We start from the raw sequence: 26,416 nt of genomic DNA on the forward strand, positions 1-26,416 counted from the left end.
GTGAAGTACAGGTTGATCGAAAAAAGAGAGAATGTATCTGCATAAATCTATAACTCGACTGCTCCCCACCATACTCCCCTTCTCATCCCACCGACGTCCTGCCAGTCCTATACACGTTCCGTCACGCTCAGACCGCGCATCCTCCCCCGCTTTGAGTCCTTGTGCTCTGTTGCCCACATACTTTCACCGCCTATCTACCCCTCTCGCCCAAGTCACAGCGCCACCTTAAGCGAGGAACAGCCTCCAGCCAAAGTACGCCGCAATGATCGCAAGGAACGGAACAAGGTATGTCAGACCACTAAAGGATCAGCTTGTAATCCCCTCAACTCCGGGGTATTCGCAGCTCACCCGCCAGATGATGATGCCGCCCCAGTCGCCGTCGCTCGCTTCACCTTCTTCTCCTTTGTCTAGACCATATCAGCTCTCCCCCCTCAGCCCATATCAGGGGAATAGGAAGCGTCGAGCTCACCTCGCCGTGAAACTCCCCGAGGTACATCTTGGGCAACATCTCGCGGGCTTCGTCAGAGTGTCCGACGTCCTCAAAGGCTTCTGTCGCGTCTCGGCCTGAGAGGTCAGCTGATAATCCAGAAGGCAGGGATTACGACAACTGGCTCGAGGAGCTTCTGGTATAATAGACGTACCGGCTTCTTCGACCATCACTTCATCTCCTCCGGGGTGCTACAGCGAATCAGCTGCGCTCGAAGCATTTAAGCTCATATCATCATCCAGAATTTAGGTTAGTCATCCCAGCGCCCGAAACTATAGGGCTCGTATAGCCTTCCTGTCTCTCGCGATCGTCTCCAAAGCCAATGACAGCACCCAACGCTCGGGCCCCTTCCCCGCCTCGTCGAGCAACACCATCCCCGTTCGATCACCCATTCCCCCCATAGTAGCAGCTCACGCCTTTCCCGACTCCACCTCATAACCCAAGCAGACGCGCATCATTACACTTCAGCCAAACGCGCACTCACCTCATCCAGGAACTTGGTCACATTATACACCTTGCCATGCAACAACATCCACAGATCCGCCCTCGTATTGTGCGCTTTGAGGGTTTCGAGCGTGTAAGGGTGGGACTGTTCCGCTGGTGCGGCGTCACCGCCCGGTGCAGAAGAGGAAGAGGCGTCGGCGGACATGGTAATTATGGAAGAGGGGGTTATAGCTTGGAAGGAAGAGGTATGATAGAGAACTTCAAAGTGGATGGAAAAAAGCTCGATCCTTTTCTGAATTCTGATTCTGACGCGACAGCGCACGGATCATCAACTTTTGGGTGGCGTCGGTCGTGCCATGTTTCAGCGTGTCTCTCATTGGCCTTGCAGCAGGAAAAGCCAAGCAGCGCTATTACCTGCAGAACAGTGGTGCTAGGATATCATACATGCAGCGTGCTACACTACTCCACCCCTCCGCCCAAAAACCCCAGAGAGATCTGACCACCCACGCTCTAGAGCGTAAGCTGGACCTTCTTGGCGTCCTGGCCGAGAGCCTTCGCCCGCTTCCTGAGCTTGGCCACCCTATTCCATCAGCTTTGGTGCCCCTCATTTCAGCAGACCATAGACTTACGACTTGGTACCACGGATACCGCCACCCCAGTGCTTGCGTGCCTCCTCGGACTTCTCGAGGTTGGCCTTGGAGGCCGAGACGAGGTTGGCGAGGGCCTGCGAATCTTCTGACCGGACCTCGGTCACGGCGAGGACGGCCGAGGTCTTCTTGCCCGAGATGAGACCGAGACGTGCCTTGCCCTTGACAATGACATATCTGATGGTCAGCGCTGCCTTATGATATTTGAGAGCTGACACTTACGGGACACCCATCTTGCGGCAGAGAGCGGGGAGGAAGACGACAAGCTCGATCGGGTCAACATCGTCGGCGATGACGACGAGGTTGGCCTTCTTCTGCTCGACGAGACCGATAACGTGGTTGAGACCGTATTTGGCAAAGCAAGGCTTCTTGGTGTCCTTGGTGGTCGACTTGTCTCCCTCCTTAGTCTTGGCCTCGGCCTCGGACAAGAGACGCGCCTTCTTCTCCTGCTTGGATTCGGGCTTGTACTTGTTGAGGAGCTGGAAGAGCTGGGTGGCGGTGTTCTTGTCGAGGGTGTGCGAGAACTGGGCAATTGCGGGGGGGACCTGCGGGTCAGCCAAAGCCTACTGCGGAAAAGAAAGAGTCACTAACCTTCAGACGCTGGTGAAGGATGACCTTCTGGCGCTGGAGACGGACGTATTCGGGCCACTTGACGAACCGGGTCAAGTCCTGCTTGTACGGGAGGTCACCACCTGGGAATAAGCTGTGGCCTGATGAGATGACGGATCAACTTACCGATACCGAAGGTCTTGGATCGCTTCTCGAAGAGAGGGTTGGTCTCCTTCTTGGCTGTCTTCTTGGTGCCGTCTGGAGATTAGCTTGTTCTCACGAGTTCACGAGTTCGAACCATCAAGCTCGAGAAGAAACTCACAAGGGGTGGCTGCCGGCCTGGACTTTCCTTTAGTTGCCTTGGGCTGCAGATCATTGAGTCAGCGCAAGCCCCTATCATTTTGAGAATGTAAAGGGCATCACGTCTAGAGCTCTAAGCACGGGTTCTGGCGTCTATCCACTTTTCAGCAGACAGACAGACCATTGCCCGGCCACGCAGTTAAGGTCGCTACGATTTCTTTCGAAATCATACAACAGGAGTCATCGCCCTCCCGCCAACAACCTCCCTCTTTACCGCAAAGCAAAGAGGTCGAACGCCTAAAGCGCCCGATTTGCAGAGGTCAGGCAGGTATAAAGGCTCATCCTGCGCGCCAATAAGACATCATCAGGGCTGTGAAGCCGAGATTGGTCTAGGTCGAGGAGGTTCGTGCCCCAATCTAGATAGATCGGGGTGAGAACCGTCCGACTCGATTGGATAGGCGGCGACTAGGCTGGGCGAATGGCGAGAGAGAGCGCGACGTGACGCCCACTTGGGGAGCAGGAAGCGTAACACACCATCGTTACTGAGTTTCGAGGATAGGATAATCGAGCAAGTGAAGGTGTATGATGAATAGCTCAGCAGGCAGTGACGGTTTCAGCAAGGTGAAAGCTGCTCGGCTCCCCTGCGCCAAGTTGAAAACGCCGTAATCCCGCGCCCGGAAATCTGAATGTGGCAGTTGCAATTGGGTGCGAGTCGGCGATAAAGAGAATTAGCTTCCGGCACTGTGACCCTGCACCGTTCATTTTCAGTCAGTCGAGTGATCTCTATTGTGACCCCATCCTATACACAAAAGCCAAAATGGTAGGCCACACCTTCTCTGACAGACCAGCTTCGAATCCTACATGGCGGGCGAAACGAAAGCACTGGGAGGAATCGCTGGTCGAGGAGGCCAGCTCGGAGGGACAAGGACGGATTGTGCGGAGAACATCAGAAAGACGATATGGAAGAAAGGCCGAGCAGTGGCATGATGAGCGCCGAGGGATGGAGGATGGAAGCAGACTAGGAGGACAGCCTGGAATGTGGAAACATCTTTAGGGGCGTCGTGCTGACCCCTCAGCCCAAGCAGGTCCAGGACATCAAAAAGTTCCTCGAGGTGGCACGTCGGAAGGATGCGACTCGTGAGTTGCCAACTACCCGTATGTTGAGGTGACAGCGCTTACGGTCCAGTCGCTCGCATCAAGAAGACCACCGTCCGGGCCAACACCACCGCCTCTGCCAAGGGCAAGGCTGCCGGCAAATCCCACACCGTCACAAAGTTCAAGATCCGGTGTTCGCGATACCTCTACACACTCGTTTTGACCGACTCGGAGAAGGCAGAGAAGCTCAAGCAGAGCTTGCCACCAGGTGAGTTGGGGTGAAGTCGAAATGGGAGAGCACCGCGAGGCAGAGAATGCCAGAGGGCAGGGGGAGGGATCGGTGGGGGCCAGAGGACGCTGAGGAGGTCGAGGACTTGTGCGGGACGGCGCAGGGGAAGAGAGGTGCTGAAGCGGTCGACGGGACGGGACGAGAGAGCCTTGCACTGTGGCCAATACTGCCCGGAGGACCTAGCTGACATTCCAGGGCTGAAGGTTGAGGACGACTCTGCCAAGACTGCGACCAAGAAGAAGTAGAGCGACCTTTTGTACTGAGGGAGTTGGGCTTCTGGTTTCGGGCGGGGCGGGGTGATGCATCTTATACCTCACAGCGGAGCTTTGCGCGCGGTGGAGACTGGGGTCGGAGCAGATTTGATGCTGCGTTGACTTACCCGAAGCCTGATGCTCTGTTACTGCGTGTGCAGCATCAATCCGTTGAACATATTCTTCATCTAATGATACAACAGGCAATACAACTCGAACTACTTTCCCTACTTCTGACTGTCCTCGACTCCACCTCAGATCACCGTCTCATCCCTGATTCACCCTTGTCCGCCTTCCCTCCCCCAGCTCCGTCTCCCACCTAGTCTCGCCCGCCTTCCCATTCCCCACCTCTTCCTCCTCCCTCTCCTCTTTGCCCCTCCGTTCATCCTCCAAAAACCCCATCAGATCCGGCGGCACCTCCTGCATCTGCACGGACGGCGCTCCATTCAAATACCGCAGCTTCTCCCTAATCGTCACTCGGATCCGCTCCAGACTCTGCCGGGTATTCAAATTCTGAATCTGGCCCGTCAAGGGCGGATGGAGCTTGTAGTCCGGCCCAAAGAACTCGGTGTAATTCGTCACGGGCAGATCGTCCGCCAATTTGAAGCCCGCGAGGATACCCGTCTCGTATGCCCAGCACCGGGCGACCGAGGACTGCCGATACCCTCCGCCGCCGAGCACGAGGAGCGGCAGGTTGAAGCTCTTGATGTATCGTACGCACTCGCCGTGCGCCGCGATACTCAGATTGAACGTCCCGAGCCGGTCGCACCCGAGCGAGTCGGCGCCGCATTGCAGGACAATGGACGAGGGGCGGAAGGTGGTGATGGTGGGTTCCATGACGGATTTGAAGAGGGAGATGTAGGATTCGTCGTCGATCCCATCTTGGAGGGGGACGTTGAGGGAAAAGTATTTGCCAAGGTCGGAGCCCGTCTCGGAGAGGTTACCGGTTCCGGGGAAGAAGTCGGCCGAGTACTTGTGGAAGGAGACTGTGAGGACGCGATTGGAGAGATAGAAGGCCTCTTGAACGCCGTCGCCGTGGTGGATGTCTATATCGATGTAGAGGACGCGGGGTTGATGCCTAGGAATCAGCAATACCCTCCTTACTTTCGATTGGGACGTACCGTAGCAATTCCAAAATAGCCAAAACAATGTCGTTGACATAGCAAAACCCGCTCGCCTCGCCCTTCTTGGCATGATGTAGCCCGCCCGACCAATTAATGGCGATATCCGTAGACCCCGCCGCTAGTCTTCGCGCCGCAGCGAGCGACGCCCCAGCGTACTGCTGGCAAAACGAGAAGACGTCGTAAAAGACCGGACAGTCGTCTCCGACGTTGAATTTGGTATAGTCCCGAGTGAGCGTTTGGGCGTTCTTGGGCGTGACGCTACCATATCAGCTTTGAGATCTTGACTATGCGAAGCCCACGTAAGCTGAAGGACGGGACGTACCGCTTTAGAAAATCCACATAGTCGGCATCATGAAACTCGCCCAATTCCTCCTCTGTCGCCTTCCTCGGCGCATGCATCGTCATGTGATTTTGGAGCTCATACCCCAGGACGAGGTCTTTGGTGAGTTCAAGACGATGTGGACGCATGGGATGCCGTTCCTTCCTTTGTCAGCTTGTGGCTTCTTCGCCCTCTGGGAGGAGCTGTCAAGCTCACGCCATAGTGATAGTTCCCGACATCTTTGGGATGGTAGTACGCTACTTTCGTCTTGGAGTGCGACTGTCTGTCAGCACCTTCCTCATGAGTAACACGACAGAATGAAAGACAAAGGAACTGTACTGACCTGTACAATTCCCTCTTGCTCAGGCTCGAGCAAATATCCCGCCCGCCTATCAAAGAAGAAGGGCGCGTCGGAGAATGTAGGCGGGTCGATATTTATTGTCATCTCGGCTGTAGCATCTGCGCTTGCTCTTCTACTGAGTCTGTAAGGCAGGAAGTCGAGAGGGGGGTAGGTAAGGAAGGATGAGATGTAAAGGCAGCGAGCGAAGGGTGGGTTTGTTTTCGCCACCCAATTGTGCACAATTCAGGCACGGGGCGGAATGTGGCACTATTGCGGAGGTGTGGCAGAGCTTGTAGCAGCTATTATCCTATTGCATGGTCGCGCTGCTAGGGTTGGGACCAGCTTTTAATCCGGGGACGTCAGTCACTCGTAGGACTACAAGTCATGTTGCGCCTGGGGCTGGGACATCATCGCATCAAGTATCTCCCCATCAATCTCGAAGGCCTGGTACGTCTGTGACATCATGATTATAGGTTGACTGCAACTGATGTCGCGCAGACGCCCACAGCTAGAGTCAGCTATGCCCAGATACTAGGGTACCTGGGAGGCTTGGAAGCCTATCCCGGCTTCACAGTGAGGGGCATGACCCGGGCATGGTGGTCAGGGGACCGTCGTGAGCGACGATTGCACGCAGAATCAGCCCCTTTGTCCTCCTGTGGGACCAGCTCCAAACGCCACGCACTATGCGAGTATAGTGTCAATCAAAGGATCGAGGCGCACAGCCTATTTTGCATCATCCTTTGATCACGCTCTCTTTGGCACACAGTAATCTAGCTCGCCGCCACCCCGGCCCGCCCTTCTCCTCTGCCCTATCTGCCCTTGCACTCCTCATTACCACACCAAGACTACCTGCACTTCTCCCAACAGCATTCGACAGTATGACTTCTTTACAGCTCGACTCAGGTATCACGATGGAGGCCGACAATGCCGAGGTTGTGAACGCGCTGCTGACCGCGCTCAAGAAGGACATTGAGGAGGCCGTGTACGATGTGGACAAGTGGGAAAGCGTGCTACTTCCCATCGAGACGTTGAGCAACAACGACCGTCTGATGATCCTGCTTCGAATGGTCCAGGACGCTCAGCCCCAGCCCACCGCTCGCCTTCTGAGGAAGGCGACACTTTTCGACATTTCCAAGCTCAGTAAGTCCTCCCTTGGTCTTCTGACTCTTCTCACTCACTTCATTACCCAGAGGGTAGCCACCAGTTCCCCTTGAGAATCTTAGTACTCATCCCTCAGGCTTGACGGAGCAGAGAACTTGGCGATCTGCAGTGGACGCCATCGTCGACCGAGTGACCCAACAGTTCGGCGCCGAATCGGATGCCACACTTCTCACCTTCGCTGATTCTGCCAAGGTCGAAGCAGCCATTCGCGATGGACGATTGAGCACCGCGAAGAACGGCCCAGGCGGGTTCCCCTGGGAAGGTGTCCCTGATGAGGACCTCAAGAACACGGCTCAGTTCTTTGCACTTCTCATGCTGAAGCGAGTCAAACAGATTCGAATCAAAGATTCGGCTTGGACCGAGGTGACCGAGGTCGGGGAATTTTACGACGGAGGAGAGGAGGGCGACGATTGGTAGCGCGGCTGAGCTCCGTACAATGAATTGTGGCTCCTCTCGTCATGCAAATGTCAGTTCAGCGTAAGATCTGAACGTCTCAATTGTCCCGCAAATCCACTGCCAGTCGATCAGGATACCAGGACCAAGCCTTGAGTGTTCCATAGTCTTAGCCCGGCCTGCGAGCCCAAAGGCAGACAGGTCAGTCCCTGAGGAAGCGCCTCGTAACATCAAAGATACTAACGTCGAGCGGTGTTCTCTCATCCTGAACGACTGTATGCCCAGGCTACGATCAGTCATGGCGCAGGCTGGCTCAAAGCGGAGTCTAGCGGTCTAGCGGAGTGGCAAAAAGGGGGGTTTTTTTTTTGGTTTTTTTTTGTTTTCGTTCTAACAGGGCATCGTTCCGATTCTCCGATTGATGGTGATATTGTAGATTTCCGGAAGACATGATGTAGTTGTAGGATGGAAGATGCTGTGCTGGGAGGTGACACAGCTCGGACCGTCGGAGGAAAGATTGCTATACGGGGAGGTGGCATAGGCGGGGATGTCCGGATAGGAGAGTCGTCGACATGGTGGCGGAGTCGAGAGGCCGATTGTCTGAGGAGCGGACTCCCTGTCTGTACATGCGGATGGCAACTACTGTTCTGCACCACCGGCGCGACTATCGGAGATTGGGGATTATAGCTTTGAGGCAGTGGAGGTGTCCCGCCCCGTCCCAGGATGAGGTGGAGAGGGCCGGGTGGCAAAGTGGCTGTGGCACGTTGTGAGGATGTCATTGATTAATTTCCTCCGGCGACACGATTGAATTCGGCTTAACAGGGTGATGTCGACAAGGCCCCGGCCGCATAGTGCCTGCTCCTACTGGCTCGTCGTACTAGATCGCGCACATGAAATGGACTGCATGCTCGTTTCATTTGCGCCACATTCCTCAAATTCGACCGTGCCTGGCGAGATTTCCCCGGGCCGGGTCAAACCATAACCGCAACGACCGCAACTCCCTCAACCGCCTCTCATCCACGTTGCTGCGATGTCTAATGAAGCTTCCTCATCTCGAGCTTCTGCGCTCCCGCCGTCCATCCACACTCAACGTGTAGAGACAACGCCGGACCCATATAGCCGGCTCTCGTTCGAGCCTGCTTCTCAGGCCCAAATCCGTGCGTCCCATCTCATCCTCTATGGTGCGACCAAGCTGACTTTGCACGCAGTACGAGCCCACCAGAGGGATTCTGGGCAGGTACGACGGCTGATAGAGCTGGTGTCTGAGTCACTGAGATCTCTGGTCGGTGAGTCGACCCGTACAGAGATGGGATAGCAGCTGACACTGCAGGAACGAGATGGATTGCCCATCGACAGGCCATGATTGATGTGGCCGTCAGGGCTGCTTATCTCATCTTGACGCTCGGAAGAGGGAGGCAGACACTAGGAGAGGAGTACACCGACATCACTCCTTTCGCAAGCGGACGTAGACGTATGCCTGGCCGAGCTGTAAGCCTCGCTTTGCACAACCAGATTGCATCTGACATCGGTAGCGTCGAATCCTCACTATCCTCTTCCTGCTGTCTCCCAGTGTGCTCACAAACTCTGCTGTATCCGCCTATCTCCGTGGGAGCTCGACATCGTCAGCATGGGGCAGAATACGACACCGACTGGCCAGCGCTCTGGAATCACCATTGGCACAAAGCCTGCCCGAGCTGCACATGATTGGGTTTCTGATGAGCGGGCGATTCTTTGAGTTTGGGCGCCGTCTGACCGGAACGTCATACGTACGTAGGCCGCTTCTGGTCCACTGGCAGAGGCTGATGGTACAGGTATCCACTCAAGCGCCTCGACCCCCTGAGCGTCGACAAGCCAGCTACGAACCGCTCGCAATCCTCCTTGCTCTCCCTATCCTTTTCCGCCTGCTCACCCACCGGCCCTCATCGAGCCTTGACGTCACGTCGTCGTCCGCTCTCGCCGCACCTGCCCCGCATCTGCAGGTGGACAACCCACTCCTGCCTCTCACGTCGGACCTATCGGCCGAACAGACCCTCCTCCTCACCAAGTCGTCCGACTACGACACGCCCAACACCTACCTTACTCCCGGAGCCCAACAGCTGCCCGAGCGACAATGTACCCTCTGCCTCGAACCTCGGGGCACAGGCGAGGGGAGCGGCGGCACTGTCGCGGTGACGGAGTGCGGGCATATCTTCTGCTGGGGCTGTCTGGGAGGATTGGAAAAGGTACGTCCTTTCCCCTCTGCGTTGGGATTCTGCTGACCAAACAGTTGGAATGTCCACTATGCAGGCAAAGTATACGGATGGAGCGGCTGATAGCTGCATATAATCTCTGATGCATGTGGATCTGATGGAGGAGGAGGTGACATCCATCATCGACAGGTGATATACCCCTTTGGACGGAACACTTGCTAGCTCTTACGCGATTGCTTTGTTTCCCCTGCGGCGGGTGCCGCCTTTCCCTTGGCTGGAGGTGTTTGTTGATCTTGCTTTGACCTGGACCAGTTTGACCGGCCACACCTCTCATCTACCACTATACACTGGACAATACAACCATAGTCTACTTACAGCACCGACAGCATCACTGCTTCATCGCAGACGTACTCCCTACCATCACCCACCTCTCCGTCTCTGGGCAGCCGAACCTAAAATCAGCAGCGACCGGCCATTCAGGAGTTGTTGTCTCCTCAGATCTGTTTCATCTCCATCAAGGGCAAGATACATCCTATTGGAGTATAAGGAGGGGCGAAATCTAGGCCATATGGTAAGCGCATCTTATCAGTCAACATCCCCTCCACTGCCGCACGGGTCCTTTGACTCAACGCTCGCTTGTTCGTCCTCGAGGCGCCGTTATAGGATTGAGCTGACCCCGCAGCCGTACACTCAAGCCGCTCAGCGGTATCCCTCGGGCCTGTCGCAAGGTCAGGGCGGTCCCTCCCGCCGTCCAATCCGGAGCACCCATACCTCCTCCTCAGTCGACGACGAGGTCCCTCCACCACCCCTCCCCCTTCCACTCCCACAACCTCAGCTGAAAAAGTCCGCCTCGCGACCTCTCAATCCCAACTCTAAACCCTACACACCCCAAAATTTACGGTCGCACCAGGACCTCCGTTCCGAATATTCGCGCCAAAATCAGCCGGAGCCCACATACGCAAGTATACCCCCGCCCGAGGCGTTCCGGTTACAGGAACAGCAACAACAACTGCAGTACCAGGCGTACCCCCGTCCAGAGTTCTCGTCGCTCCAGCACCTCCTGGAACAGGCCGGATACGCCGATACGCGCATAGCTACTCCCCCTGCGGAGCGGATTGGACGGCGGATCAAGAAGACCTTTGACGAGGTGGACGCGGAGGAAGTACGGGATCTGTACAGTACGTTCGGGATGGCGGAACATCGCGTCACACACGTCACGGAACCTGGTCTCCCCCTCAAATCCTCCTCCTCTCTCCTTCGCAATCTCGCTTTGCAGGATAGCAACTACGTCAATCAGGCAGAGTACGAGCAACAGCAATCCCCATCGCCGCAGTTCGGGACCAGCTACGATACGTGGTGGGGCGGCGGATTTGCTGCGCTTGGCAGAGCGGCCAAGGCGGTCATGGAGATGAGTCCACCCAGTAAGGGAGCTGAGCGGTTCGAGGAGGTGGCCGCGCAGATGTCGTCCAGCATCGGGCTGGGACTGGCACGGGGCGGAGAGGGGGTCCGGAAAGTCAAGTCGAATTGGGAGCTGGGGCGCTCAGAGATGGATCAGGAGCAGATCGCCGCGGCAGAATACGTCCCGGCAAGACGTCCGCGGGTCCTCACTGGTATCTCCTCGCTCGCGGATCTCCCACCGGCGGCCATGGCGGACCAGGATGAGTTTGGCTTCTCCCCTCTTCCGGCGGACTACGAGGCGCAATGCGACGACGACGAATTCTTCACTACTTCGTTTGACGTCGGATCGCTGGGGTCGACTCCCTTTGATCGGAGCAGGGAGAGCAGCGCGGAACCCGTGGTGGATGACGATGCGGAGGACTCGCTGTTCCAGCAACAGCTGGACGAGGTGAATCAGGTGAACCTCGAGTCGCCCGATTCCGTTCGGAGCCTCGGGTTCGGGCTGAGTCGGCGAGGGACGTACGGTCTGGGGATGGGCGGTGTGGATGTTGGAAGGAGGATCATGGCGGAGGCGGTGGACTATGATGAGTATGACCACGAGTCGCCCACCAAGGGGAGCTTCATCAAGGCTCTCCCCGTTGTTGTTGCGGAGGAGGCCAAGGCGGAAGACGTCGAGGTGGCAATACAGCCGGAATTGATCATGCCCACACCGGTCGTCGAGGCCGCACCACCAGTACGCAAGTACGCCGACCGTGCGACCAAACTCCGTCTCGCCCGCTCTACCCCTATCCTCACTCGCGCCCCACCCACCGGCACCAGTGGATGGCTCGGTTCCATCCGGAACTTCATCAACGCCACCGACCTCTCTTCATCCACCTACGCCTCTATCCCCGCCGACCCAAATCCATCATCCTCGAAGCCCGCACCAATCAAGCTCTCCCCCGCCCTGCCGGCCATCCCGGCGCTAGCCAAACCCGTAGCGGTCGTCTGCGACTCGTCCTCGGATATGGCGGAGGACCTCCCAGCCATTCCTCAGACTATCACCACCGCGGCCGCTCCCGGACCTATCGCGTCCATAGCGCTGCGGACACGCAAGTCCCTCGCGCACCTCCGTTCGGTCGTCTATGGCTCCGCACCGCCCGTTCCTCCACTCCCCGTCCGGTCCGCCTCGTCCGATTCGGCCGACTCATCCGCGCCCGTCCTCAGTCCCCGTCTAGACCTCGCCGAGTCGGAATACTTTGCAGGCTGGTCCCCTCGCCGTCCGGCCAAGGCGGAGCAGCCCACATGGGCTACACCGACCAAGCGTGATAGTCAGGAAGACGGGTACGGTCCTACAGAAATTGACTATACCCGTTCATTCTTCTACAAGCCCTGCACTCCTCCGTCGGCCGCGGCGTCCTCCTCTACCTACACTGCTATCGCCAACGTCACCCCTACATCCGCGAGCACAGACTACGCCTACTCGTCCACCTCCTCCACCGTCCCCGCGAACCTCGTGGCGCGGAGACAGCGGAGCATCAAGTCTCTTCGCGCGGCACTGCTCCTCCCCGTGGCCCCCCCCGTCCCGTCCATCCCGGCCCAGTTTACGGGTACCGTCCGTTCCACCTCGGCCCAGTCCGCATCCACCGTCTCCACCTCTGCAGTCACCACGCCTCCCCAAAAAGCCGGTGCGCGTATGGGCGATGACGCCCCGCCTGTCATTGCGATCCTGAGTCCGGGGGCTTGGGAGGCGGGTCTGCCAGCCAGGCAGTTGCTCCTTGAGGGTGAAGAGTGGGATGCGAGGGATGGGTTGGGATCGGTGGGTGATTGGGGAAGGGGAAAGGGGAAACCAAAGGGGAAATTGAGGCGGAAGGGGAGTAAGAAGGCTGTTAGGGAATGAAGGTGGGACGCCTCGGTCGGTTCGATTTTTCGCTTTATAGCTTTTGCTCATCGTACTTCTCATAGCTCTTCATCATTTCATTTAGCTAGCATCACGACAAGTAGATTCTAATGCCTCTCATGTCTTTACGCCTCGTCATGCCCTTTTTATACTTCGTTTAGTGTCGGAATGTATTGCCTCTTGCTCCTTTTAAACCACACATTGAGTCTAGTCAGTGCGCTGCCGGTCATCTGTCAGTCTACAGGGTATCATTGACACGATGCAATCCTCTACCGGACAGACCTAGAGCCGAGCCAGCACCCCACCGATCTTTCCCTATTTCTACGGCCTCCATACAGCTCGAGGTCTCGCCAAAGCGGCCATTCGTGCTCCCGCGTCCGCACTACGATCGCTCGACCGCCGCGCGATCGAGCACAGCGTGTCGTATGTCCGTTCGAGGCGAAAGGTTTGGTTCTGAATGTGGCCTTGCCCGTTTTTTCCGTGGCGTGACCGTTCCCATTCTATATGCTCGCTGCCTTTCATCCTCCCGCTTCCGGTCGAAATCCCCTCATCTCCCCGTTTTGCGTTTACTCTCCATCGTCTCGTTCCGCCGATCCCCGACCCGATCCAAAAAGGCCCGCTTGGCGAGAAGACCGCCCGACCGGCGATTGGCGTCAAGCTCGTCCGAGACGTTTGACGACGACGCGACGTGCGATTTCCAGTCCATCGCCGACTGTTCAAAGTCAGCTGCAAGCGCGTCATCGGCAGAGACCGCAGATCAGATCAGCGCGGACGCGGGCTAGACAGACACACCTTTTCGAGAGTCGTCATCTTCTTGCCCCCGCTCAGGCCTGCTGAGAGCTGTTCGAGCGATTGGCGGGGTTTACGCTTGGGCGGACCTCTGGCAGGCGGTTTGGGGATGGAGGAGGATGGGGCAGTGGACGAGGATGGAGTGGGCGCTAAGGTGGATGACGGAGCAACATTGGCGGCTGTCAAGGCAGGACCAGCATCACCGCTAGTGGTCGCAGAGGATGAGGGTTTGCCCATATCGACTTCCATTTCCGGAGAGGAGGTAGATGCAGCTAGGTATGCAATCGCCTCTGGATGGCTCCTCGGTAGAGAAACAGTCTCGCTGGCCCATCAGCTCATCGGTCAGGCCTATATAACAGAGCCGGCCGATTTGCAAACTCACATGATTGTCTCCCCAGCAAACTTCCTCTCCCTCTTGACAACCACCATCTCCTCCTTTTCCTTCCCACTCCCCACCCCTCCTACTGCAGGCGAAGCACCAGCAGCCTCATCCTTGAACGCCGCAAACGCCTTAGCGGCCTTCCTCTTCCTCTCCTCCGCATCTACCCTCTCCGCCTCTTCCCTCAACTTCTTCGCTTCCTCCTTATCCACCTGATCATCCTCATCGTCCTCATCACTTTCTGACGAGCCGGACGAGTCGGATCCAGAGCCGGCGTCAGACCCAGACCCGGCGCCGGTTTTGAGCTTCGACTTGGTGAGCTTGCGCTTTTTGGCGGGTCGAGTGGAGGGCACGAAATCTGCGTCCCCTTCTTCGTCTGATGGGAGGTCGGCTGCGGCTAGTGTAGACATTGTAAGTTGGATGAGAGATGTATGGAAGCAAGAGGGATATCGGCGATCTTTTGGCTGGTGGAAGCTGCTTACGTACACGCCCTGACGCGCCGACGCGACGCGTACGCCGCCCCGCTCGAGCCTCCACCCAAGCTTGGAATGGCTTCAACTTCAGTCAACCCTTCCTTCTCTCTTTTATCCCCCTGCAACATATACTCACAACTAATACCATGTCCACACTGTTCAATCTGTGAGCTGAAGAGATCCGTCTGGTGCGCGCAACTCAGCTGACAAAGTAGCAAGAATGGCCCGTCTCGAACGTTCAAGCCGAAGAAGGTGGCGGAGGGGACCAAGCAGTGGCAATTGAAGCAATATGCTCAGGCGACCTTGGTAGGTCTATTCACATCCGCTTCAGGGTGCATGCTTGCTGCTGGATATCATCCATGACCTGAAGTTGATCAGATAGGGTTCGGGGAACCTGCGGACAGCCGTCCAGTTGCCTGAAGGGGAGGATGTACAAGAGTGGATCGCAGTGCACGGTGCGTGCAGCTACCTCTCGCCTACGCTCGTCAATATCGCCCGTGGAGCGCAGAAGCTGACAACACTAGTTGTGGACTTCTTCAACCACGTCAATATGCTGTATGGCACCATTTCGGAGTTCTGCACGCCGACTGAAGTGAGCTAACGGGTACCTTTCGAGCGGTCGGCCACGAGCTGATTAAACAGTGTCCAGTGATGAATGCGGGCCCAAAGTAAGCTGACGGACCATATACGGCGGCACGTACCCGGTCATGAGCTGACTGTGTCAGATACGAATTCCACTGGGATGATGGGGACGGGCAGTGAGTGTCCAAGCTCTGAAACCGCTGGACAGCCAGAACAGCTTATAATGGCGCTGGATTGTCGTGCTGAACAAAGCTGATATACTCAGACGCCGTGCTGCTCAACTCTCCGCACCGGCCTACGTTGAAGCACTGATGACATGGGCCCAGACGATCCTGGACGATGAGAAGCATTTCCCGCAGAAGATCGGTGAGCTGTCTCCGCCGCATTGAGCGCGATGCAGTGCACAGCTGACTGGTAACCAGGTGTCAAGTTCCCTCCGACTTTCATGGCTACTGCCAAGACCATCCTGAGGCGCTTGTTCCGCGTCTACGCACATATCTACCATTCGCACTTTGATCAGATCTGCGCTTTGGGTATAGAGGGTGAGCTGCCCTCTCGACAAGTCTCGTATCTGGAAGTCTGCAGGGAGGTAGCTGATACCCGCCAGCGCACTTGAACACAAACTACCGCCACTTCTTGCTTTTTGTCGACGAGGTCAGTCAGACCCAGCTGTGGTGTTCGGTGCGTTGAACCGCTGTCAGCTGACATCCAGTTCAAATTGCTCAGCGAGAAGGACCTCGTCCCACTTGAGGATTTCAACAACACGATTCTACAGGAGACTGGAAAGTAGAAGCTGCGCGGACATTAGGTTCTTCTTCAACATTTCCCTCAGTCTGCTTGGTTTAGTCACGATCCCCTTGTACTACTTATACATGGTATGCTATGACATGATGACCATATGCGCCGGTGCCGTCACCTTTTCACCCGTCTTCGCTCTGTGCTCTACCGCGCCTATCAAGCAGCTATCCGCTTCCCCTTCATATCCCCTCCATCGACCCACACTGCTCTGAGCTCCACCACCCTCTCCCCATCCTTAATCTCGACGTCCTCCTCCCCGATACTCGGACTATTGACCCATCGCCGAACGCCTTCCATCGTCTTGGCGTCCATACTGTACTCTGCGTACAGTGGTGCCGGGTCCCCGCCAGGCGGTAGGGATTTGAGCTTGTCAAGCAGGGACGAGAGGAGTGGGGGGGTGAGGTGGCCTGGAGGCGGGAGCTGGGTGGGGGTTGTCAGGAGGGAGGTGCGGGAGGAGAGGGTGCGTTGAGCTAGGGCGGGCTGGTATGTCAGCTGGTGATTAAGCTCGGGGGCCAGGATTGTCAGAGAAGAGGAGGGGAAAAGGGGCAGAGAGGGAGACATACGGTTTCGACAAATCGACCGGCATCGTGTATTCTTACTTGACCAAGTCTCGAGAGGTTTGACATGAACTGCGGATCTCTCCCATCTCGAAGCACCTCTAAGAAGAGTCAGCACCGCCATGGAATCATAGCCTCCGCATGCAGCAAGACTCCTCGCACTCTGTCGTTCAGACTCACCGCTGTCCTTCTCCCCACTGAACCCAGGCTTCGACTTGCCCGTCGACCCCGGCTCTGCCCCCTGATCCGCCAATCCGTACTCTAGCGCCGAGCCCCTGTTCCTCCCTAGTCCAGACATATCCTTCGGCTGGGTGAACGCCGAACCCTGCGAGCCTTCATGCTCCGATGGTGATGTCGGAGGTGCGGCATCTAGCTCTTCTGGTCGAGGGATTGTGGTCCTTGCGCCGGCCCAAGCGGGAGTAGGACGTGAGGGGGTGGTGGTAGGTAGTTTTCGAACGGATTTGGAGGATGACGCGCCCATAGTTCTCAGTGGATCTTGACTAGAGAGGTGGAAAGATGAGCGATAATGGCACATGCACTCTGAGCGATCTCTTGCGCAACCTTTGCTGCCGATTGACGATGGACGATTGGTGTGGGGCTCCACTCGGCGCGTGAATGGCTTGGACACAAGGGGATGAGGTATGCGCTCAAGCCACCTCTATACATCGTATTTACTATCCTGTCTCGAACATCATGGACGCCCAGCTCAGCGTAGAGAATATCGCAGAGGAGCGCGCATTCGTCAAGCGATATGCGGATGGTCTGGGGAATCGGTCGGTCGAGTATGGGGCGGACTACACGGCACCGCTCAGCGACCGGCCCAGGAAGGTCACGGTCATCGGGGTGAGTATCGGTCTGCATCGCGAGCGCATGTCGAGGAGGACCGGGCAACGGCTTAGAGCCTGGCTGATAGTACAGACCGACATTGCGGACCCGCCAGAGTCGATGGAGGTGGACGAGGCAGGTGAGGCATTTTCTTCCCCCTCTCCGTTACAATGTGTCATGGTCCTTCCAAGCGAGACATCCGCGTCTTGGCTGGGTACTGCGCAACACTGCATCTTTATTGCATTGTCCATCATACCTCATCCTTCCACGACAGCGAAGCGAGGCTCCGCAAAGGCATCCTCTGCCCTAGACAAAGCAGCTGACGCCCCAAGCTCGTCCTGGTCAAATCAATCTCATCGTCAAATCCCTCAAACCATCCCTTACATTCCCCATCACCGCCTCGCTTACCGACCCCATCTCGACACTCAAATCCCTAGTGGCTGCATCCTCGCCATCCGCGCCTTCTGTCGACTCGCAGAGGTTACTGCTGAAGGGGAAAGCACTGGCGGATAACAAGCTATTGAAGGAGTACGATATCGCTGAGGGGTCTACGGTCCACCTCGTCCTCAAGCCTACCTCGGTTCCTATCCCCGCTCCTGCTGCCGCGGAGTCCACCGGAAACATGTCTACCAATCCCATCGTCGCTCCTACCGCTCTCCCCGCCGGCGCCGGATCGACCAACCCCCCACCCCTCGAAGCCGGCGCGTCCATCCAACACGGGTCCGGTCTCAACTCGTCCTCATCCTCCTCCTCCATCCCCCGACCGGCAGGACACGGCCACACCCGCGTCCCCTCGTTGACGATCACAACGGACGTGGACGCCCGGCCCGGATCCCCCGGATCCCCACTCATCGTGACGGACGCCCCGCCCCTCGGCCCCCAAGCCCAAGTATCGTCCGCGGCGTTCCACCAGACAGTGTCGAACCCGCTGTTCTGGCAGAAGATCCACGCGATCTGCGTGAGCGAGTTTGTGTACGAGGACGATGCGGACTCGGCGTGGGAGGGGTTCTTGGTCAGTATGAAGGGGCGGCTGAGTGCGGGAGAGGCTGCATTGATCAGAGATGTCTGCGGGGTGAATGGTGAGTACAACCACCAGATTCTTCCTGGCACTTTCTGTAGGGGAATGGAGATTCTGCCGTGGAAGCGGAGACGAGGCGGTGACATGCGGAGTTGGCACTGGGGAGTGGCTTTTGAATGGCGCTTGTCATCCCCACTTGACTGACTTGATCGTTCCCTGAGGCATAAGCTGATATCACAGGTATGGGAGGAGGCGCATGATCAGCTCAAGGCGTAGACACAAGGTCGGATAGGATGTACTACAAAGCCTGACTGTAGCAATGCGGGACGTTTTAGCGACCCCCTCTTACCTTGATTTGACGAGCATCCACTGCACCGTCCATTTTCCGCAGTATGCTCTCTGGGCGGGGGTGCTGCCGCTGGCTCCCTGCACCCACCTCTTAGCGCCCCAAACCCCACTTGCCTAAGCTCCTAAAGCTCACTGTCCCATCCACAATGACCTTGACCTGCAGGACCGTCGCGTCCGCCACTCTCGGAAGCTAAATGGAGGCGCGGAAATGCCGTAATGGACGTGGATGACTTTGCAATTGGCGGTTTGTTGATCTTTCGCGCAGCCCCTCTTTCCCTCTGACCCTCTAACCTCCATCTTGCTCTCCACAGCTCTAGACACAGTTCCTGCGCAGTTCATACGCGCTCATAACGGCGCGCTGATATCAATATGTCGAAAAGGCAACGATATACCAGCGGGCAGGGGAGCTCGACGGACTTGGTGGGGTCGATAAGAGAACGAGAACCCAAGTCTGCCTCAACGCTCCAATTTGAAGACTGTGCGTTATGCGACCCGCGCCTGGGTTGAGGCCGCTGCTGGACGTAGCTGACAGTATAGTCCGGCGTCGACATATCAAGCAGAATCGTGAAGTCATCGCGTAAGCTAGCTGTTGGGGAGGGCCGAGGTTCAAGGGAGCGAAACTGACGTCTAGCGCAAACGTCGCCGCCATTACGACCCTGAGCACGATCAACGCCGAGGTCTTTGCGCTCCGCTCTGAAATCTTGGAAGTCCGACAGCAGAACCTCTCGCTGAGGCGGGAACTGCATATGCGCGCTTCAGCCTCTGCTCAGGCTCGAGCTGCCGTTCTTCAACCAGTGAGCTCAGATGTCCCTACCGGCGATAAGACCGCAGCTGACCCACTCAGGAACAACGACAAGCTATTGAGACTATCCTAGCTGCCGTCCCAGCACTACAAAACCTCCTCGCTGCCTCTCTATACGTCGCGCCGCCTACCCCGCAAAGCCTACCCGAATGGCTCAGCCCGAACTCTGCAGGGGGGTCCATACCGCCCCCGGCCTGCCAGATGCCCGTCATATTCACGAAGCGTCCCGCGGCTATTGCGGCGGCTGCAAAGGATGCGGGGCTGGGGACGCTCGTAGAGGACTCAGAACGCGGGAGCGAGGTGGATCCGGAAGAGGTGGAGGAGCGGATATCGAGGATAGCGAGTAAAGGGTAGGCTCATAGATTTATCTCCCTGTACGGACGAGACAAGCTGACGTGTGCAGGAGGACGAGCGGTATAGCCTCTGAATCGACAAGACCAGCTTCACCGCCTCCTCTACCCGCTCGGACGCACAAACCTCTCCCCAAAGCAGTCATCGCTGCAGTCCAATCCCCGCTCCTCTCCAGTCCAAGCACTAGGGCATCGCCACGCCGGAAGTCACGAGGCGGAGAGAAGGCGCGAAGGAGAAGAGAGAGCGGGTTGCTTTTGCCGCTTGTTCCGCCTATACCGGCCGAGCATGTCCGGCCAGGAAAGGGAAGACAAGAACCCGAGGAAGGGGAAAGAGAAGAGTTGGTTGATGGAGATGAGCGGGACGAGGGGCATGGCGGTGCGGTCAGGGAGTATGGAGCCGCGGTCTATGATCACGGTGAGGGCAGCGTGCCAGGACAGCGGGGCAGCGCACATGGGTCGCCGAGCAAAGTATCTTCCGCGAAACTCGGAGACGGCGTCCCGTTGGATGAACCCGCTCCCGGATCCGTATCGAATGACACCCGAGGCGCAGCGTCTGTCTCGGAGGACGTGGTCACGGATGATGGAGAAGGTGGTAATGGTGGACGAGGTCGGCGGTCTCGGAATAGCGTGGTCAGCTACAAGGAACCGAGCCTGAACAAGTGAGTAACCGCTCTATTGGACCTGCGAATTAACCAGCTGTCCAGGTCGCACAAGTTTCGACGACATGGCTGACCCTGCCTAGAAAGATGCGAAAACCCGACGGCACACCTGTCGAGGACGCCCTCAAAATCCCATCTACCGGTCCTTCCCGCTCTTCTCTCGCCTCTGGCCCCCCATCCTCCTCATCATCACCTACCAAGCCCATCTCCACCGAAGTCATCCCTTCGGCCGAGGCTGTCCCTGCCAACCCCACGGCACCGTTCGACATCCCGACGCAGAATGCACCAGCGGGTCGAAGAGCCAAGCCCGAGGCGGTCGCTGCTGCTCTGCGGCGGAAAAGTGTCCTGCCTCGTCCGGGCGGACGGAATAGGGCTTCTTCGGCCGAAGTGGTCGGGAGCACCGACGAACATGCAGCGAGCCGGCAAGACGGAGAAGTCCAATCTGGCCCTGGATCGGGACCTGGACCTGATACAGAGGTGCGAGCAGAAGGCACGTCCGCACAGGCGGATCGGACCAGTCCTCGGAAATCCCCAAGGAGACCAAGCCAGCAGACGCTTCGACATTCTTCCTCCACTTCCGCGCTGGCTGGGATGAAGCGGGTCCCATCTGGCGGTATTATCGTCGGGGGTCCGGATAGCGTTCAGTACGGAAAGGGGCGGGATCCGCTGGTCGATAGAAACGACAATGGGCAGGGTCAGGCGGGGAAGCGGGTAGTGTCCGGCTCAGGGTCAGGGACAAGCACGGCGGAGCACGCGATAGCGAGGCAGGTTGGTGAAGAGGGCAAGATCTCGAAGTCGGGAGCCAGCGGAAGGGGGAGGGAAGAACAGCTCTGATAGAAAAAAGTCTTGAGGAGTGTGGGGAAAGGATAGCCGTTTGATCTTTGTTGTCCACTCATAGATAGATGCACGACTACCTTGCTGAGCGTGGCGTGGCGTCACAATAATCATGCATTTCATTCAGGCGTATATATAGTGAGCAATTGCAACAAATGATGGGAATCCACAGCAGATAGTAGAATGCAGCAGTTGAGTCGTTTGCACGAGGGCTCCGGACCACCTCTCTGTACAGCGAAAGAGGCAAGAGAGCCTACTCTTCGCTCTCCTCGCGCATCTCGGCAAGTCGACGTCGCATAGCCTGTATAGTCAGCTCTGCAATCCTGTTCGAGGAGCGCCGCGGAGTGGCTAGCTCACCTTCTCCGTCTTGGTCGGTGGGACTTTGCGACAAATGAGCGCTCCGACGAGCGCCATCAAGCCTCCGAAACGAAGTACCCAGGCGACACCTGATTTGGGGGCCCGGATATCCTCGTCTCCGCCACTTGCGAAACCGGGGATCGGCGCCGCATCGTCCCCATCCGCAAGCTTGAAGATGAGGGAAGCGACCAAAGCGACCTACCAGGTTAGTTATGCAACGTTAGTTATGCAACCGACGACCGAGCTTCATCCGTCAACTCACCACAAACTGCGGGAACACAATGGCGAGATTATGAATCCCCATGATCGTACCCCCCGCTACAGGTCCCGAACCCGTATACTCCATATCCTCCCCTAGCTCCTCGATATCCGCAGTCGAGTAACTCCGGGTGAGCGGAGATCGTTCCGTCGGCACTCTGGGCGAGTTGGGCATCGACTGCCACGCCGCCACAGGGGTGGATGCGGCCCGAGCGTGCAAGGGCCGATTCCCGCCGGCCGAGAGGTGCGCGGGGAAACGGCCTCGAGCGGCCGCACCGCCCGCGCTGGGGCCGTGGTTCCGATTGTGCTGGTCCCTGCCTTGATTGGATGTGTCGGGCTTGTTGCGCTTGTCGTCGAGCTCTTTGAGGAACTCCATTATGATTGCGAAGGGTCTGTTCTTTCAGTTTGACTCGTTAGGGCATGGGACTCCCGACGGGGAAACTTACACCCAGCACGCGATGGCCCAGCAGATACCGACAAGGGCGATAGCGACCGTGGCCTGGATAATCAGCTTTGAGCCTTGGACCGCGCGGCGCAATTCCTCACTTACCTGCCAGACCTTGGTAATGAAGAAAGTAGAGGCCATGACCATCCCGAAAAGAACCAATCCGGCCGTCCAGATGTTCCTGAGCATGAACGGCACTAGTCCCATCAGTATGTTCTCTTCCTGCGCTTTACAGCCATAAGATAGCTCACTGGTGGGAAGCTTGAGCGGCCGCCCGTCCCTCGCAGCCTCCGCCTTCCACTCCCGGACCATCTCTCTCACCCTCTCCAGCTCCGCATCGTGCTCGTCATCCTCATCATCCTCCTCATCGCCATGCCTCGACTTTTCGGTAGGAGGCTTGAGGAGCCGCCGGTCCCTTGCCGCGAGGTAGGGGAGGAGCGTGCCCGCAATGATGGCGACGAAGGAGTAGATGAGGAGCGCGAGCGAACCGGCGCGGGTGGCGCGGTCGACGTCGGGTTGGTGGTTGAGCTCTTGGGCCATCACTTCGGCGACGTAGGTCGTCGAGTAGAAGAGGTACGGGAACCAGCCCATGAATGCGAAGACTTGGACCTGAGTGTGAGCGGGCACCAGCGATCGGAGATTGTAAAGAGCTCACCAGGCAGACTCGGCGGACCGGCTTGGGCAGGTGCTTCACAGCCTCAACTATGGTGGAGATGACATCTCGGAAGCGCCTAGCAATGTGAGCTATCTTTCCATCTCGACGAGATGAAATCGTTAACTCACGACTTCCGCTCGCCAAAGATACTCTTGTTCTCCACCTCCTCTTGGGTCCAGCATGTCAACCAGACGGTAGATACTAGGATGACCAGCGCGAGGATGCAGACTAGGATTGTGAGCTTGCGATCTCGACAAGGAACAGTGCAACTCACCCTTCCGGAATTGCCCACCGCCGACGAGCCTTATGATCGGGACATTCTGGAGATTCAAGAACCCCAGAGCGAATCCAATGATGTTACCGGTATGTGCGAACCGGCCGTGCCATGCGTTAGCGGTAGCGAGCTGTTCTCCGGGTGTGATGTCCATCAACAGGTTTCGGAGAGACGATTGCAGACTGGAGCGTAAGTTTGGGCGTGAAGGTCACAGTCATATAGCTCACCCGTTAAGCGCAAAGTCCAAGCAGTAGAACGCAAAGACGGCGATTCCGATAGCAGTGTTCTGGACCTGTCTTCGTTAGCTTCAACCCGGACTTATCAAATTGACCCTGGTTGAGAAAGCTCACATATCTCCGCCTCTTGGGGTCCCAATCGCCCTGCCCACCACCCAAGAGGTCCACAATCAAAGCAGCGATCGGCTCCGTGAAAGCCAGAGCCAGACCAGAAAAGACGAGGAGAATCGTAGCAGCCACGATCCAGTACCGTCTTCGATACTTTGAAGTCGACGAGTCGGAGATCGCACCGATGAGTGGCTGGGCGATCAGTCCCGAGATGGGACCTGCGAGCCAAACGAGGGAGGTGAGCTGCTCGGAGAGACCGAGGTTGAGGAGATAAGGCGTTCCGAGTCCTAGTTCTCTGTTTGCGTCAGACGAGCAAAATCGAGGTAAGCGAGGGTACGTACACTGTCCAAGCTATCTGATGGCGTAAGCTTTGCTTTCCGACAAGAAGAGGGAGCTAGCTCACCTGACTACCCGCCATCGATACCGTCAACGCCATCATCTTCCATAATCCCATATGATCCTTTTCCTTCTTCTCCTTCCCGCCTCCCTGCGCGACAGTCCTATCCCTATTCCCACCCCTACCCCTCGACCGGCTCCTCTCCGCATCCATCGATGCCGGCTCTTCCCTCACACTAGATAAATGCCAGCCTCCGCCTCCGGGCTCGTTGGCCTCTCTCGAAGCCTTCTTCTTCACTTGCGGACAACCGTCAGATCCAGATCCAGAGCCCGGACCGGTCCCGGCGCCCTGCCCCTTTGGCGAGTTCTTGAGGAGGGACGAGAACGAGGTGTACTCGTGTCGTGGAGGAGTATCTGGCGTGGGCGGTTGCGCCCTCGACTCGGCGTTGCTGACCATGCTAGGCTATGGTATATGGCAGGGTGAGGCAGGATGAAGAAAGCTAAGGGTGAAATTCACCTTCCTTGTGCAAACAGCATGTGGGGAGGGAATGGAGCCCCACATGAAACTCAGGCAGCTACTCAGGCACATGACGAGGTGGCACCGGCGAATACCGGTAGATCTATCAGCTGGCTTGGGTGTGGCACAGTGTGGCAGCTGGGAGGCAAGGCGCACCATAGGCATACTGCTAATGGGACAAAGCATCTGGTCTATGATCATCTACGCAGATCGCCTCGCCTGTGTATGTCAGCTACGCCCCAAGATCCAAATCCCGACAATCAACATACCTGACTGCACTATCCGATATCTTCGCCCTCTCCACATCACTTGATCCCCGCACAGCGCGTAAAGATACACTGGCATCGCCAATACCTCCCTGATCAACCACGCCCCCACAAACATCGCCGTCCCCTGGGGCGGTCCCATCCCCTTGACGTTCGTGCCCAGATACCGCCGCACGCTCAGATCTACCGACAGCCACGCCACCATATGCACCAGCCAAAGCGCCGGTACACTCGCCCCAAACAGCCGGGATGTCGCCCACGTACCGCACAGCCCGCCAAAGATGGACTCGGTGAATGGCTCGAGCATCGTCGCTGGGATAGGCGTCATGCGTTTCCGAACGCGGATCCAGCGACTCCGGCGTGCGATATAGTCTTTGAGCGACAGGGTACCGAGACAGTCGACCGCGACGTCCCCGGTCATGGCGTGCTTGAGACGTAATTCATGCCAGAGCGAAAGACCGATCATGTTGTCTTCGGCCATGAAAGGGCTGAAAGCGGCGAGACCGGTAGGTGGGTCGGGTAGTTTGCGGAGGGAGGGAGAAGGGGTGGTCAAGGAGTCGATGTTGGATTTTGAGTAGAGGTTGGATTTGCCCATGATGCACGAGTCGATACCCAGGGCGTTCTACCGGTCAGTCCAATTATCAGGATAGATCCTGAGAACATCACTCACTATGGCGAGATACATCTTGGCATGTGTCGTGTTGAGGAAAGCTTGCTCGACCAAGCTCCCCAGCGACTTCTTATACGTGACCGCATAGGGAACATGATGAACCAGTCCCACATCCCCCGCTTTGGGCGGAGACCGGGTGTTATCAGCGAGAAGAGGCGTCGATTCCAGCTCGCTGTCGAAGGAAGAGTCCGAGTACGACGCGCCGAGGAAGGTCGCTACCGCCCGAGCCAGTGTTCCCGGCGTGAAGGCAATAGTTGCGTCAATGACCCAGAGCAAGTCATACTTGGCTTCTGCGAACGGCATCATCAGGTTGTTGATTTTAGGGTTGACGCCGACCTTTGCATCGTCTGTGGCATCAGCTTACAGCCTACATGCTCTTTACGGAGGGCATTGCTGGCAGACTCACTGATGATTATCCTCGAATCGACGTGGGGATACTTTTCCATTATCAACTTCACCACCAATAGCGCCTCATCCCGCTCGTCCTGCAACGCAAAGATCACCTCATATTTTGGATATTCCAAGTTCATGGCTGCCTCCAAGGCATTGAAGAGGTTGTTGTCAAGTCCGCATAATGGGCGAATGATGGTCACGCCTGGTGCGGACGTTTTGGGGAGGGTAGACAGTCGGGATGGGAGTGACTTGCCCGAGTAGCGATTACGCCTACTCCGTCAGTATGCACATTGTCAGTAGTCAGTAGGTGATAAGGAGGCGACCCACGCTACTCGTAGCCCAATCAAGCTGAGCGTCCATACCACCGCATAAATAACGAGGAGGAAGATGGCGAGGACGAAGCTGACGGTGTCCCCTGAGAATCAGCGTTTGATTGAGCCATTCCCCTCGGCTCATAACTACTTACCAGACCCCATGACGTCTTTCAAGAGCTCCTTGCTTGTATCTTAGCTCCTGACAGACAAGGTGTATGGAGCTGGAGCAAGAGCTGGAGTGCCATACAGCAAAGAGCAACGCGTATTTGGTTCGAAAATTACGCACGGATCACGATCTGGCATGGTCTGTA

At 57.1% G+C, this 26,416-nt stretch overlaps 13 protein-coding genes across 13 annotated transcripts; 6 read left to right on the forward strand and 7 right to left on the reverse strand.

Annotated features, from left to right (window-relative positions):
* Window positions 1-225: 225 nt before the first annotated feature.
* On the reverse strand, window positions 226-1,136 carry MKK02DRAFT_40617 (cytochrome b5-like heme/steroid binding domain-containing protein; the record flags this gene model as incomplete). The annotated part of the gene is made up of 5 exons (XM_053091181.1): window positions 226-298; window positions 349-407; window positions 470-564; window positions 642-678; window positions 972-1,136. The coding sequence occupies 5 exons, from the start codon at window positions 1,134-1,136 to the stop codon at window positions 226-228; spliced, it is 429 nt and encodes a 142-aa protein (XP_052942091.1).
* Window positions 1,137-1,441: 305 nt separating this feature from the next.
* Window positions 1,442-2,964, reverse strand: MKK02DRAFT_35312 (ribosomal protein L7Ae; the record flags this gene model as incomplete). Its single annotated transcript, XM_053089145.1, has 7 exons — window positions 1,442-1,511; window positions 1,561-1,755; window positions 1,801-2,123; window positions 2,170-2,270; window positions 2,314-2,385; window positions 2,450-2,492; window positions 2,962-2,964. The coding sequence occupies 7 exons, from the start codon at window positions 2,962-2,964 to the stop codon at window positions 1,442-1,444; spliced, it is 807 nt and encodes a 268-aa protein (XP_052942092.1).
* Window positions 2,965-3,244: 280 nt separating this feature from the next.
* MKK02DRAFT_30162 (ribosomal L38e protein family-domain-containing protein) lies at window positions 3,245-4,056 on the forward strand (the record flags this gene model as incomplete). The annotated part of the gene is made up of 4 exons (XM_053087988.1): window positions 3,245-3,361; window positions 3,504-3,564; window positions 3,614-3,790; window positions 4,007-4,056. 4 exons carry the CDS (start codon window positions 3,245-3,247, stop codon window positions 4,054-4,056), a joined length of 405 nt encoding a protein of 134 aa, XP_052942093.1.
* A 273-nt stretch (window positions 4,057-4,329) lies between these two features.
* Window positions 4,330-5,950, reverse strand: MKK02DRAFT_40620 (putative histone deacetylase 3; the record flags this gene model as incomplete). Its single annotated transcript, XM_053091182.1, has 5 exons — window positions 4,330-5,140; window positions 5,184-5,444; window positions 5,509-5,666; window positions 5,722-5,784; window positions 5,849-5,950. The coding sequence occupies 5 exons, from the start codon at window positions 5,948-5,950 to the stop codon at window positions 4,330-4,332; spliced, it is 1,395 nt and encodes a 464-aa protein (XP_052942094.1).
* A 279-nt stretch (window positions 5,951-6,229) lies between these two features.
* On the forward strand, window positions 6,230-8,083 carry MKK02DRAFT_30164 (uncharacterized protein; the record flags this gene model as incomplete). Its single annotated transcript, XM_053087989.1, has 7 exons — window positions 6,230-6,292; window positions 6,344-6,458; window positions 6,749-6,985; window positions 7,083-7,419; window positions 7,567-7,600; window positions 7,685-7,755; window positions 7,855-8,083. The coding sequence occupies 7 exons, from the start codon at window positions 6,230-6,232 to the stop codon at window positions 8,081-8,083; spliced, it is 1,086 nt and encodes a 361-aa protein (XP_052942095.1).
* Window positions 8,084-8,426: 343 nt separating this feature from the next.
* Window positions 8,427-12,862, forward strand: MKK02DRAFT_40622 (Pex12 amino terminal region-domain-containing protein; the record flags this gene model as incomplete). The annotated part of the gene is made up of 6 exons (XM_053091183.1): window positions 8,427-8,553; window positions 8,605-8,682; window positions 8,727-8,884; window positions 8,929-9,162; window positions 9,208-9,618; window positions 10,268-12,862. The coding sequence occupies 6 exons, from the start codon at window positions 8,427-8,429 to the stop codon at window positions 12,860-12,862; spliced, it is 3,603 nt and encodes a 1,200-aa protein (XP_052942096.1).
* A 547-nt stretch (window positions 12,863-13,409) lies between these two features.
* MKK02DRAFT_40623 (bucentaur or craniofacial development-domain-containing protein) lies at window positions 13,410-14,440 on the reverse strand (the record flags this gene model as incomplete). The annotated part of the gene is made up of 3 exons (XM_053091184.1): window positions 13,410-13,574; window positions 13,655-13,973; window positions 14,034-14,440. 3 exons carry the CDS (start codon window positions 14,438-14,440, stop codon window positions 13,410-13,412), a joined length of 891 nt encoding a protein of 296 aa, XP_052942097.1.
* Window positions 14,441-14,649: 209 nt separating this feature from the next.
* Window positions 14,650-15,875, forward strand: MKK02DRAFT_35314 (Mob1/phocein; the record flags this gene model as incomplete). The annotated part of the gene is made up of 10 exons (XM_053089146.1): window positions 14,650-14,669; window positions 14,719-14,809; window positions 14,886-14,958; window positions 15,028-15,095; window positions 15,146-15,171; window positions 15,229-15,261; window positions 15,351-15,451; window positions 15,508-15,627; window positions 15,693-15,739; window positions 15,798-15,875. 10 exons carry the CDS (start codon window positions 14,650-14,652, stop codon window positions 15,873-15,875), a joined length of 657 nt encoding a protein of 218 aa, XP_052942098.1.
* A 164-nt stretch (window positions 15,876-16,039) lies between these two features.
* MKK02DRAFT_40625 (uncharacterized protein) lies at window positions 16,040-16,975 on the reverse strand (the record flags this gene model as incomplete). The annotated part of the gene is made up of 3 exons (XM_053091185.1): window positions 16,040-16,363; window positions 16,447-16,541; window positions 16,621-16,975. 3 exons carry the CDS (start codon window positions 16,973-16,975, stop codon window positions 16,040-16,042), a joined length of 774 nt encoding a protein of 257 aa, XP_052942099.1.
* Window positions 16,976-17,133: 158 nt separating this feature from the next.
* On the forward strand, window positions 17,134-18,487 carry MKK02DRAFT_20387 (uncharacterized protein; the record flags this gene model as incomplete). Its single annotated transcript, XM_053086250.1, has 3 exons — window positions 17,134-17,283; window positions 17,359-17,391; window positions 17,582-18,487. 3 exons carry the CDS (start codon window positions 17,134-17,136, stop codon window positions 18,485-18,487), a joined length of 1,089 nt encoding a protein of 362 aa, XP_052942100.1.
* A 513-nt stretch (window positions 18,488-19,000) lies between these two features.
* Window positions 19,001-21,276, forward strand: MKK02DRAFT_40627 (uncharacterized protein; the record flags this gene model as incomplete). Its single annotated transcript, XM_053091186.1, has 6 exons — window positions 19,001-19,109; window positions 19,169-19,208; window positions 19,263-19,425; window positions 19,476-19,783; window positions 19,837-20,442; window positions 20,526-21,276. The coding sequence occupies 6 exons, from the start codon at window positions 19,001-19,003 to the stop codon at window positions 21,274-21,276; spliced, it is 1,977 nt and encodes a 658-aa protein (XP_052942101.1).
* A 253-nt stretch (window positions 21,277-21,529) lies between these two features.
* MKK02DRAFT_20461 (major facilitator superfamily domain-containing protein) lies at window positions 21,530-24,402 on the reverse strand (the record flags this gene model as incomplete). Its single annotated transcript, XM_053086259.1, has 14 exons — window positions 21,530-21,577; window positions 21,634-21,831; window positions 21,896-22,283; window positions 22,338-22,390; window positions 22,442-22,533; window positions 22,588-22,945; window positions 22,992-23,067; window positions 23,120-23,219; window positions 23,266-23,447; window positions 23,493-23,557; window positions 23,616-23,904; window positions 23,951-23,964; window positions 24,013-24,242; window positions 24,282-24,402. The coding sequence occupies 14 exons, from the start codon at window positions 24,400-24,402 to the stop codon at window positions 21,530-21,532; spliced, it is 2,214 nt and encodes a 737-aa protein (XP_052942102.1).
* A 229-nt stretch (window positions 24,403-24,631) lies between these two features.
* Window positions 24,632-26,267, reverse strand: MKK02DRAFT_40629 (glycosyltransferase like family 2-domain-containing protein; the record flags this gene model as incomplete). The annotated part of the gene is made up of 6 exons (XM_053091187.1): window positions 24,632-24,681; window positions 24,732-25,350; window positions 25,399-25,745; window positions 25,805-26,061; window positions 26,119-26,206; window positions 26,258-26,267. The coding sequence occupies 6 exons, from the start codon at window positions 26,265-26,267 to the stop codon at window positions 24,632-24,634; spliced, it is 1,371 nt and encodes a 456-aa protein (XP_052942103.1).
* Between the last annotated feature and the right edge of the window lie 149 nt (window positions 26,268-26,416).

This window comes from Dioszegia hungarica, assembly GCF_025882075.1.
Source record: "Dioszegia hungarica strain PDD-24b-2 chromosome Unknown MKK02contig_25, whole genome shotgun sequence".
Taxonomy (NCBI): Eukaryota; Fungi; Basidiomycota; class Tremellomycetes; order Tremellales; family Bulleribasidiaceae; genus Dioszegia; species Dioszegia hungarica.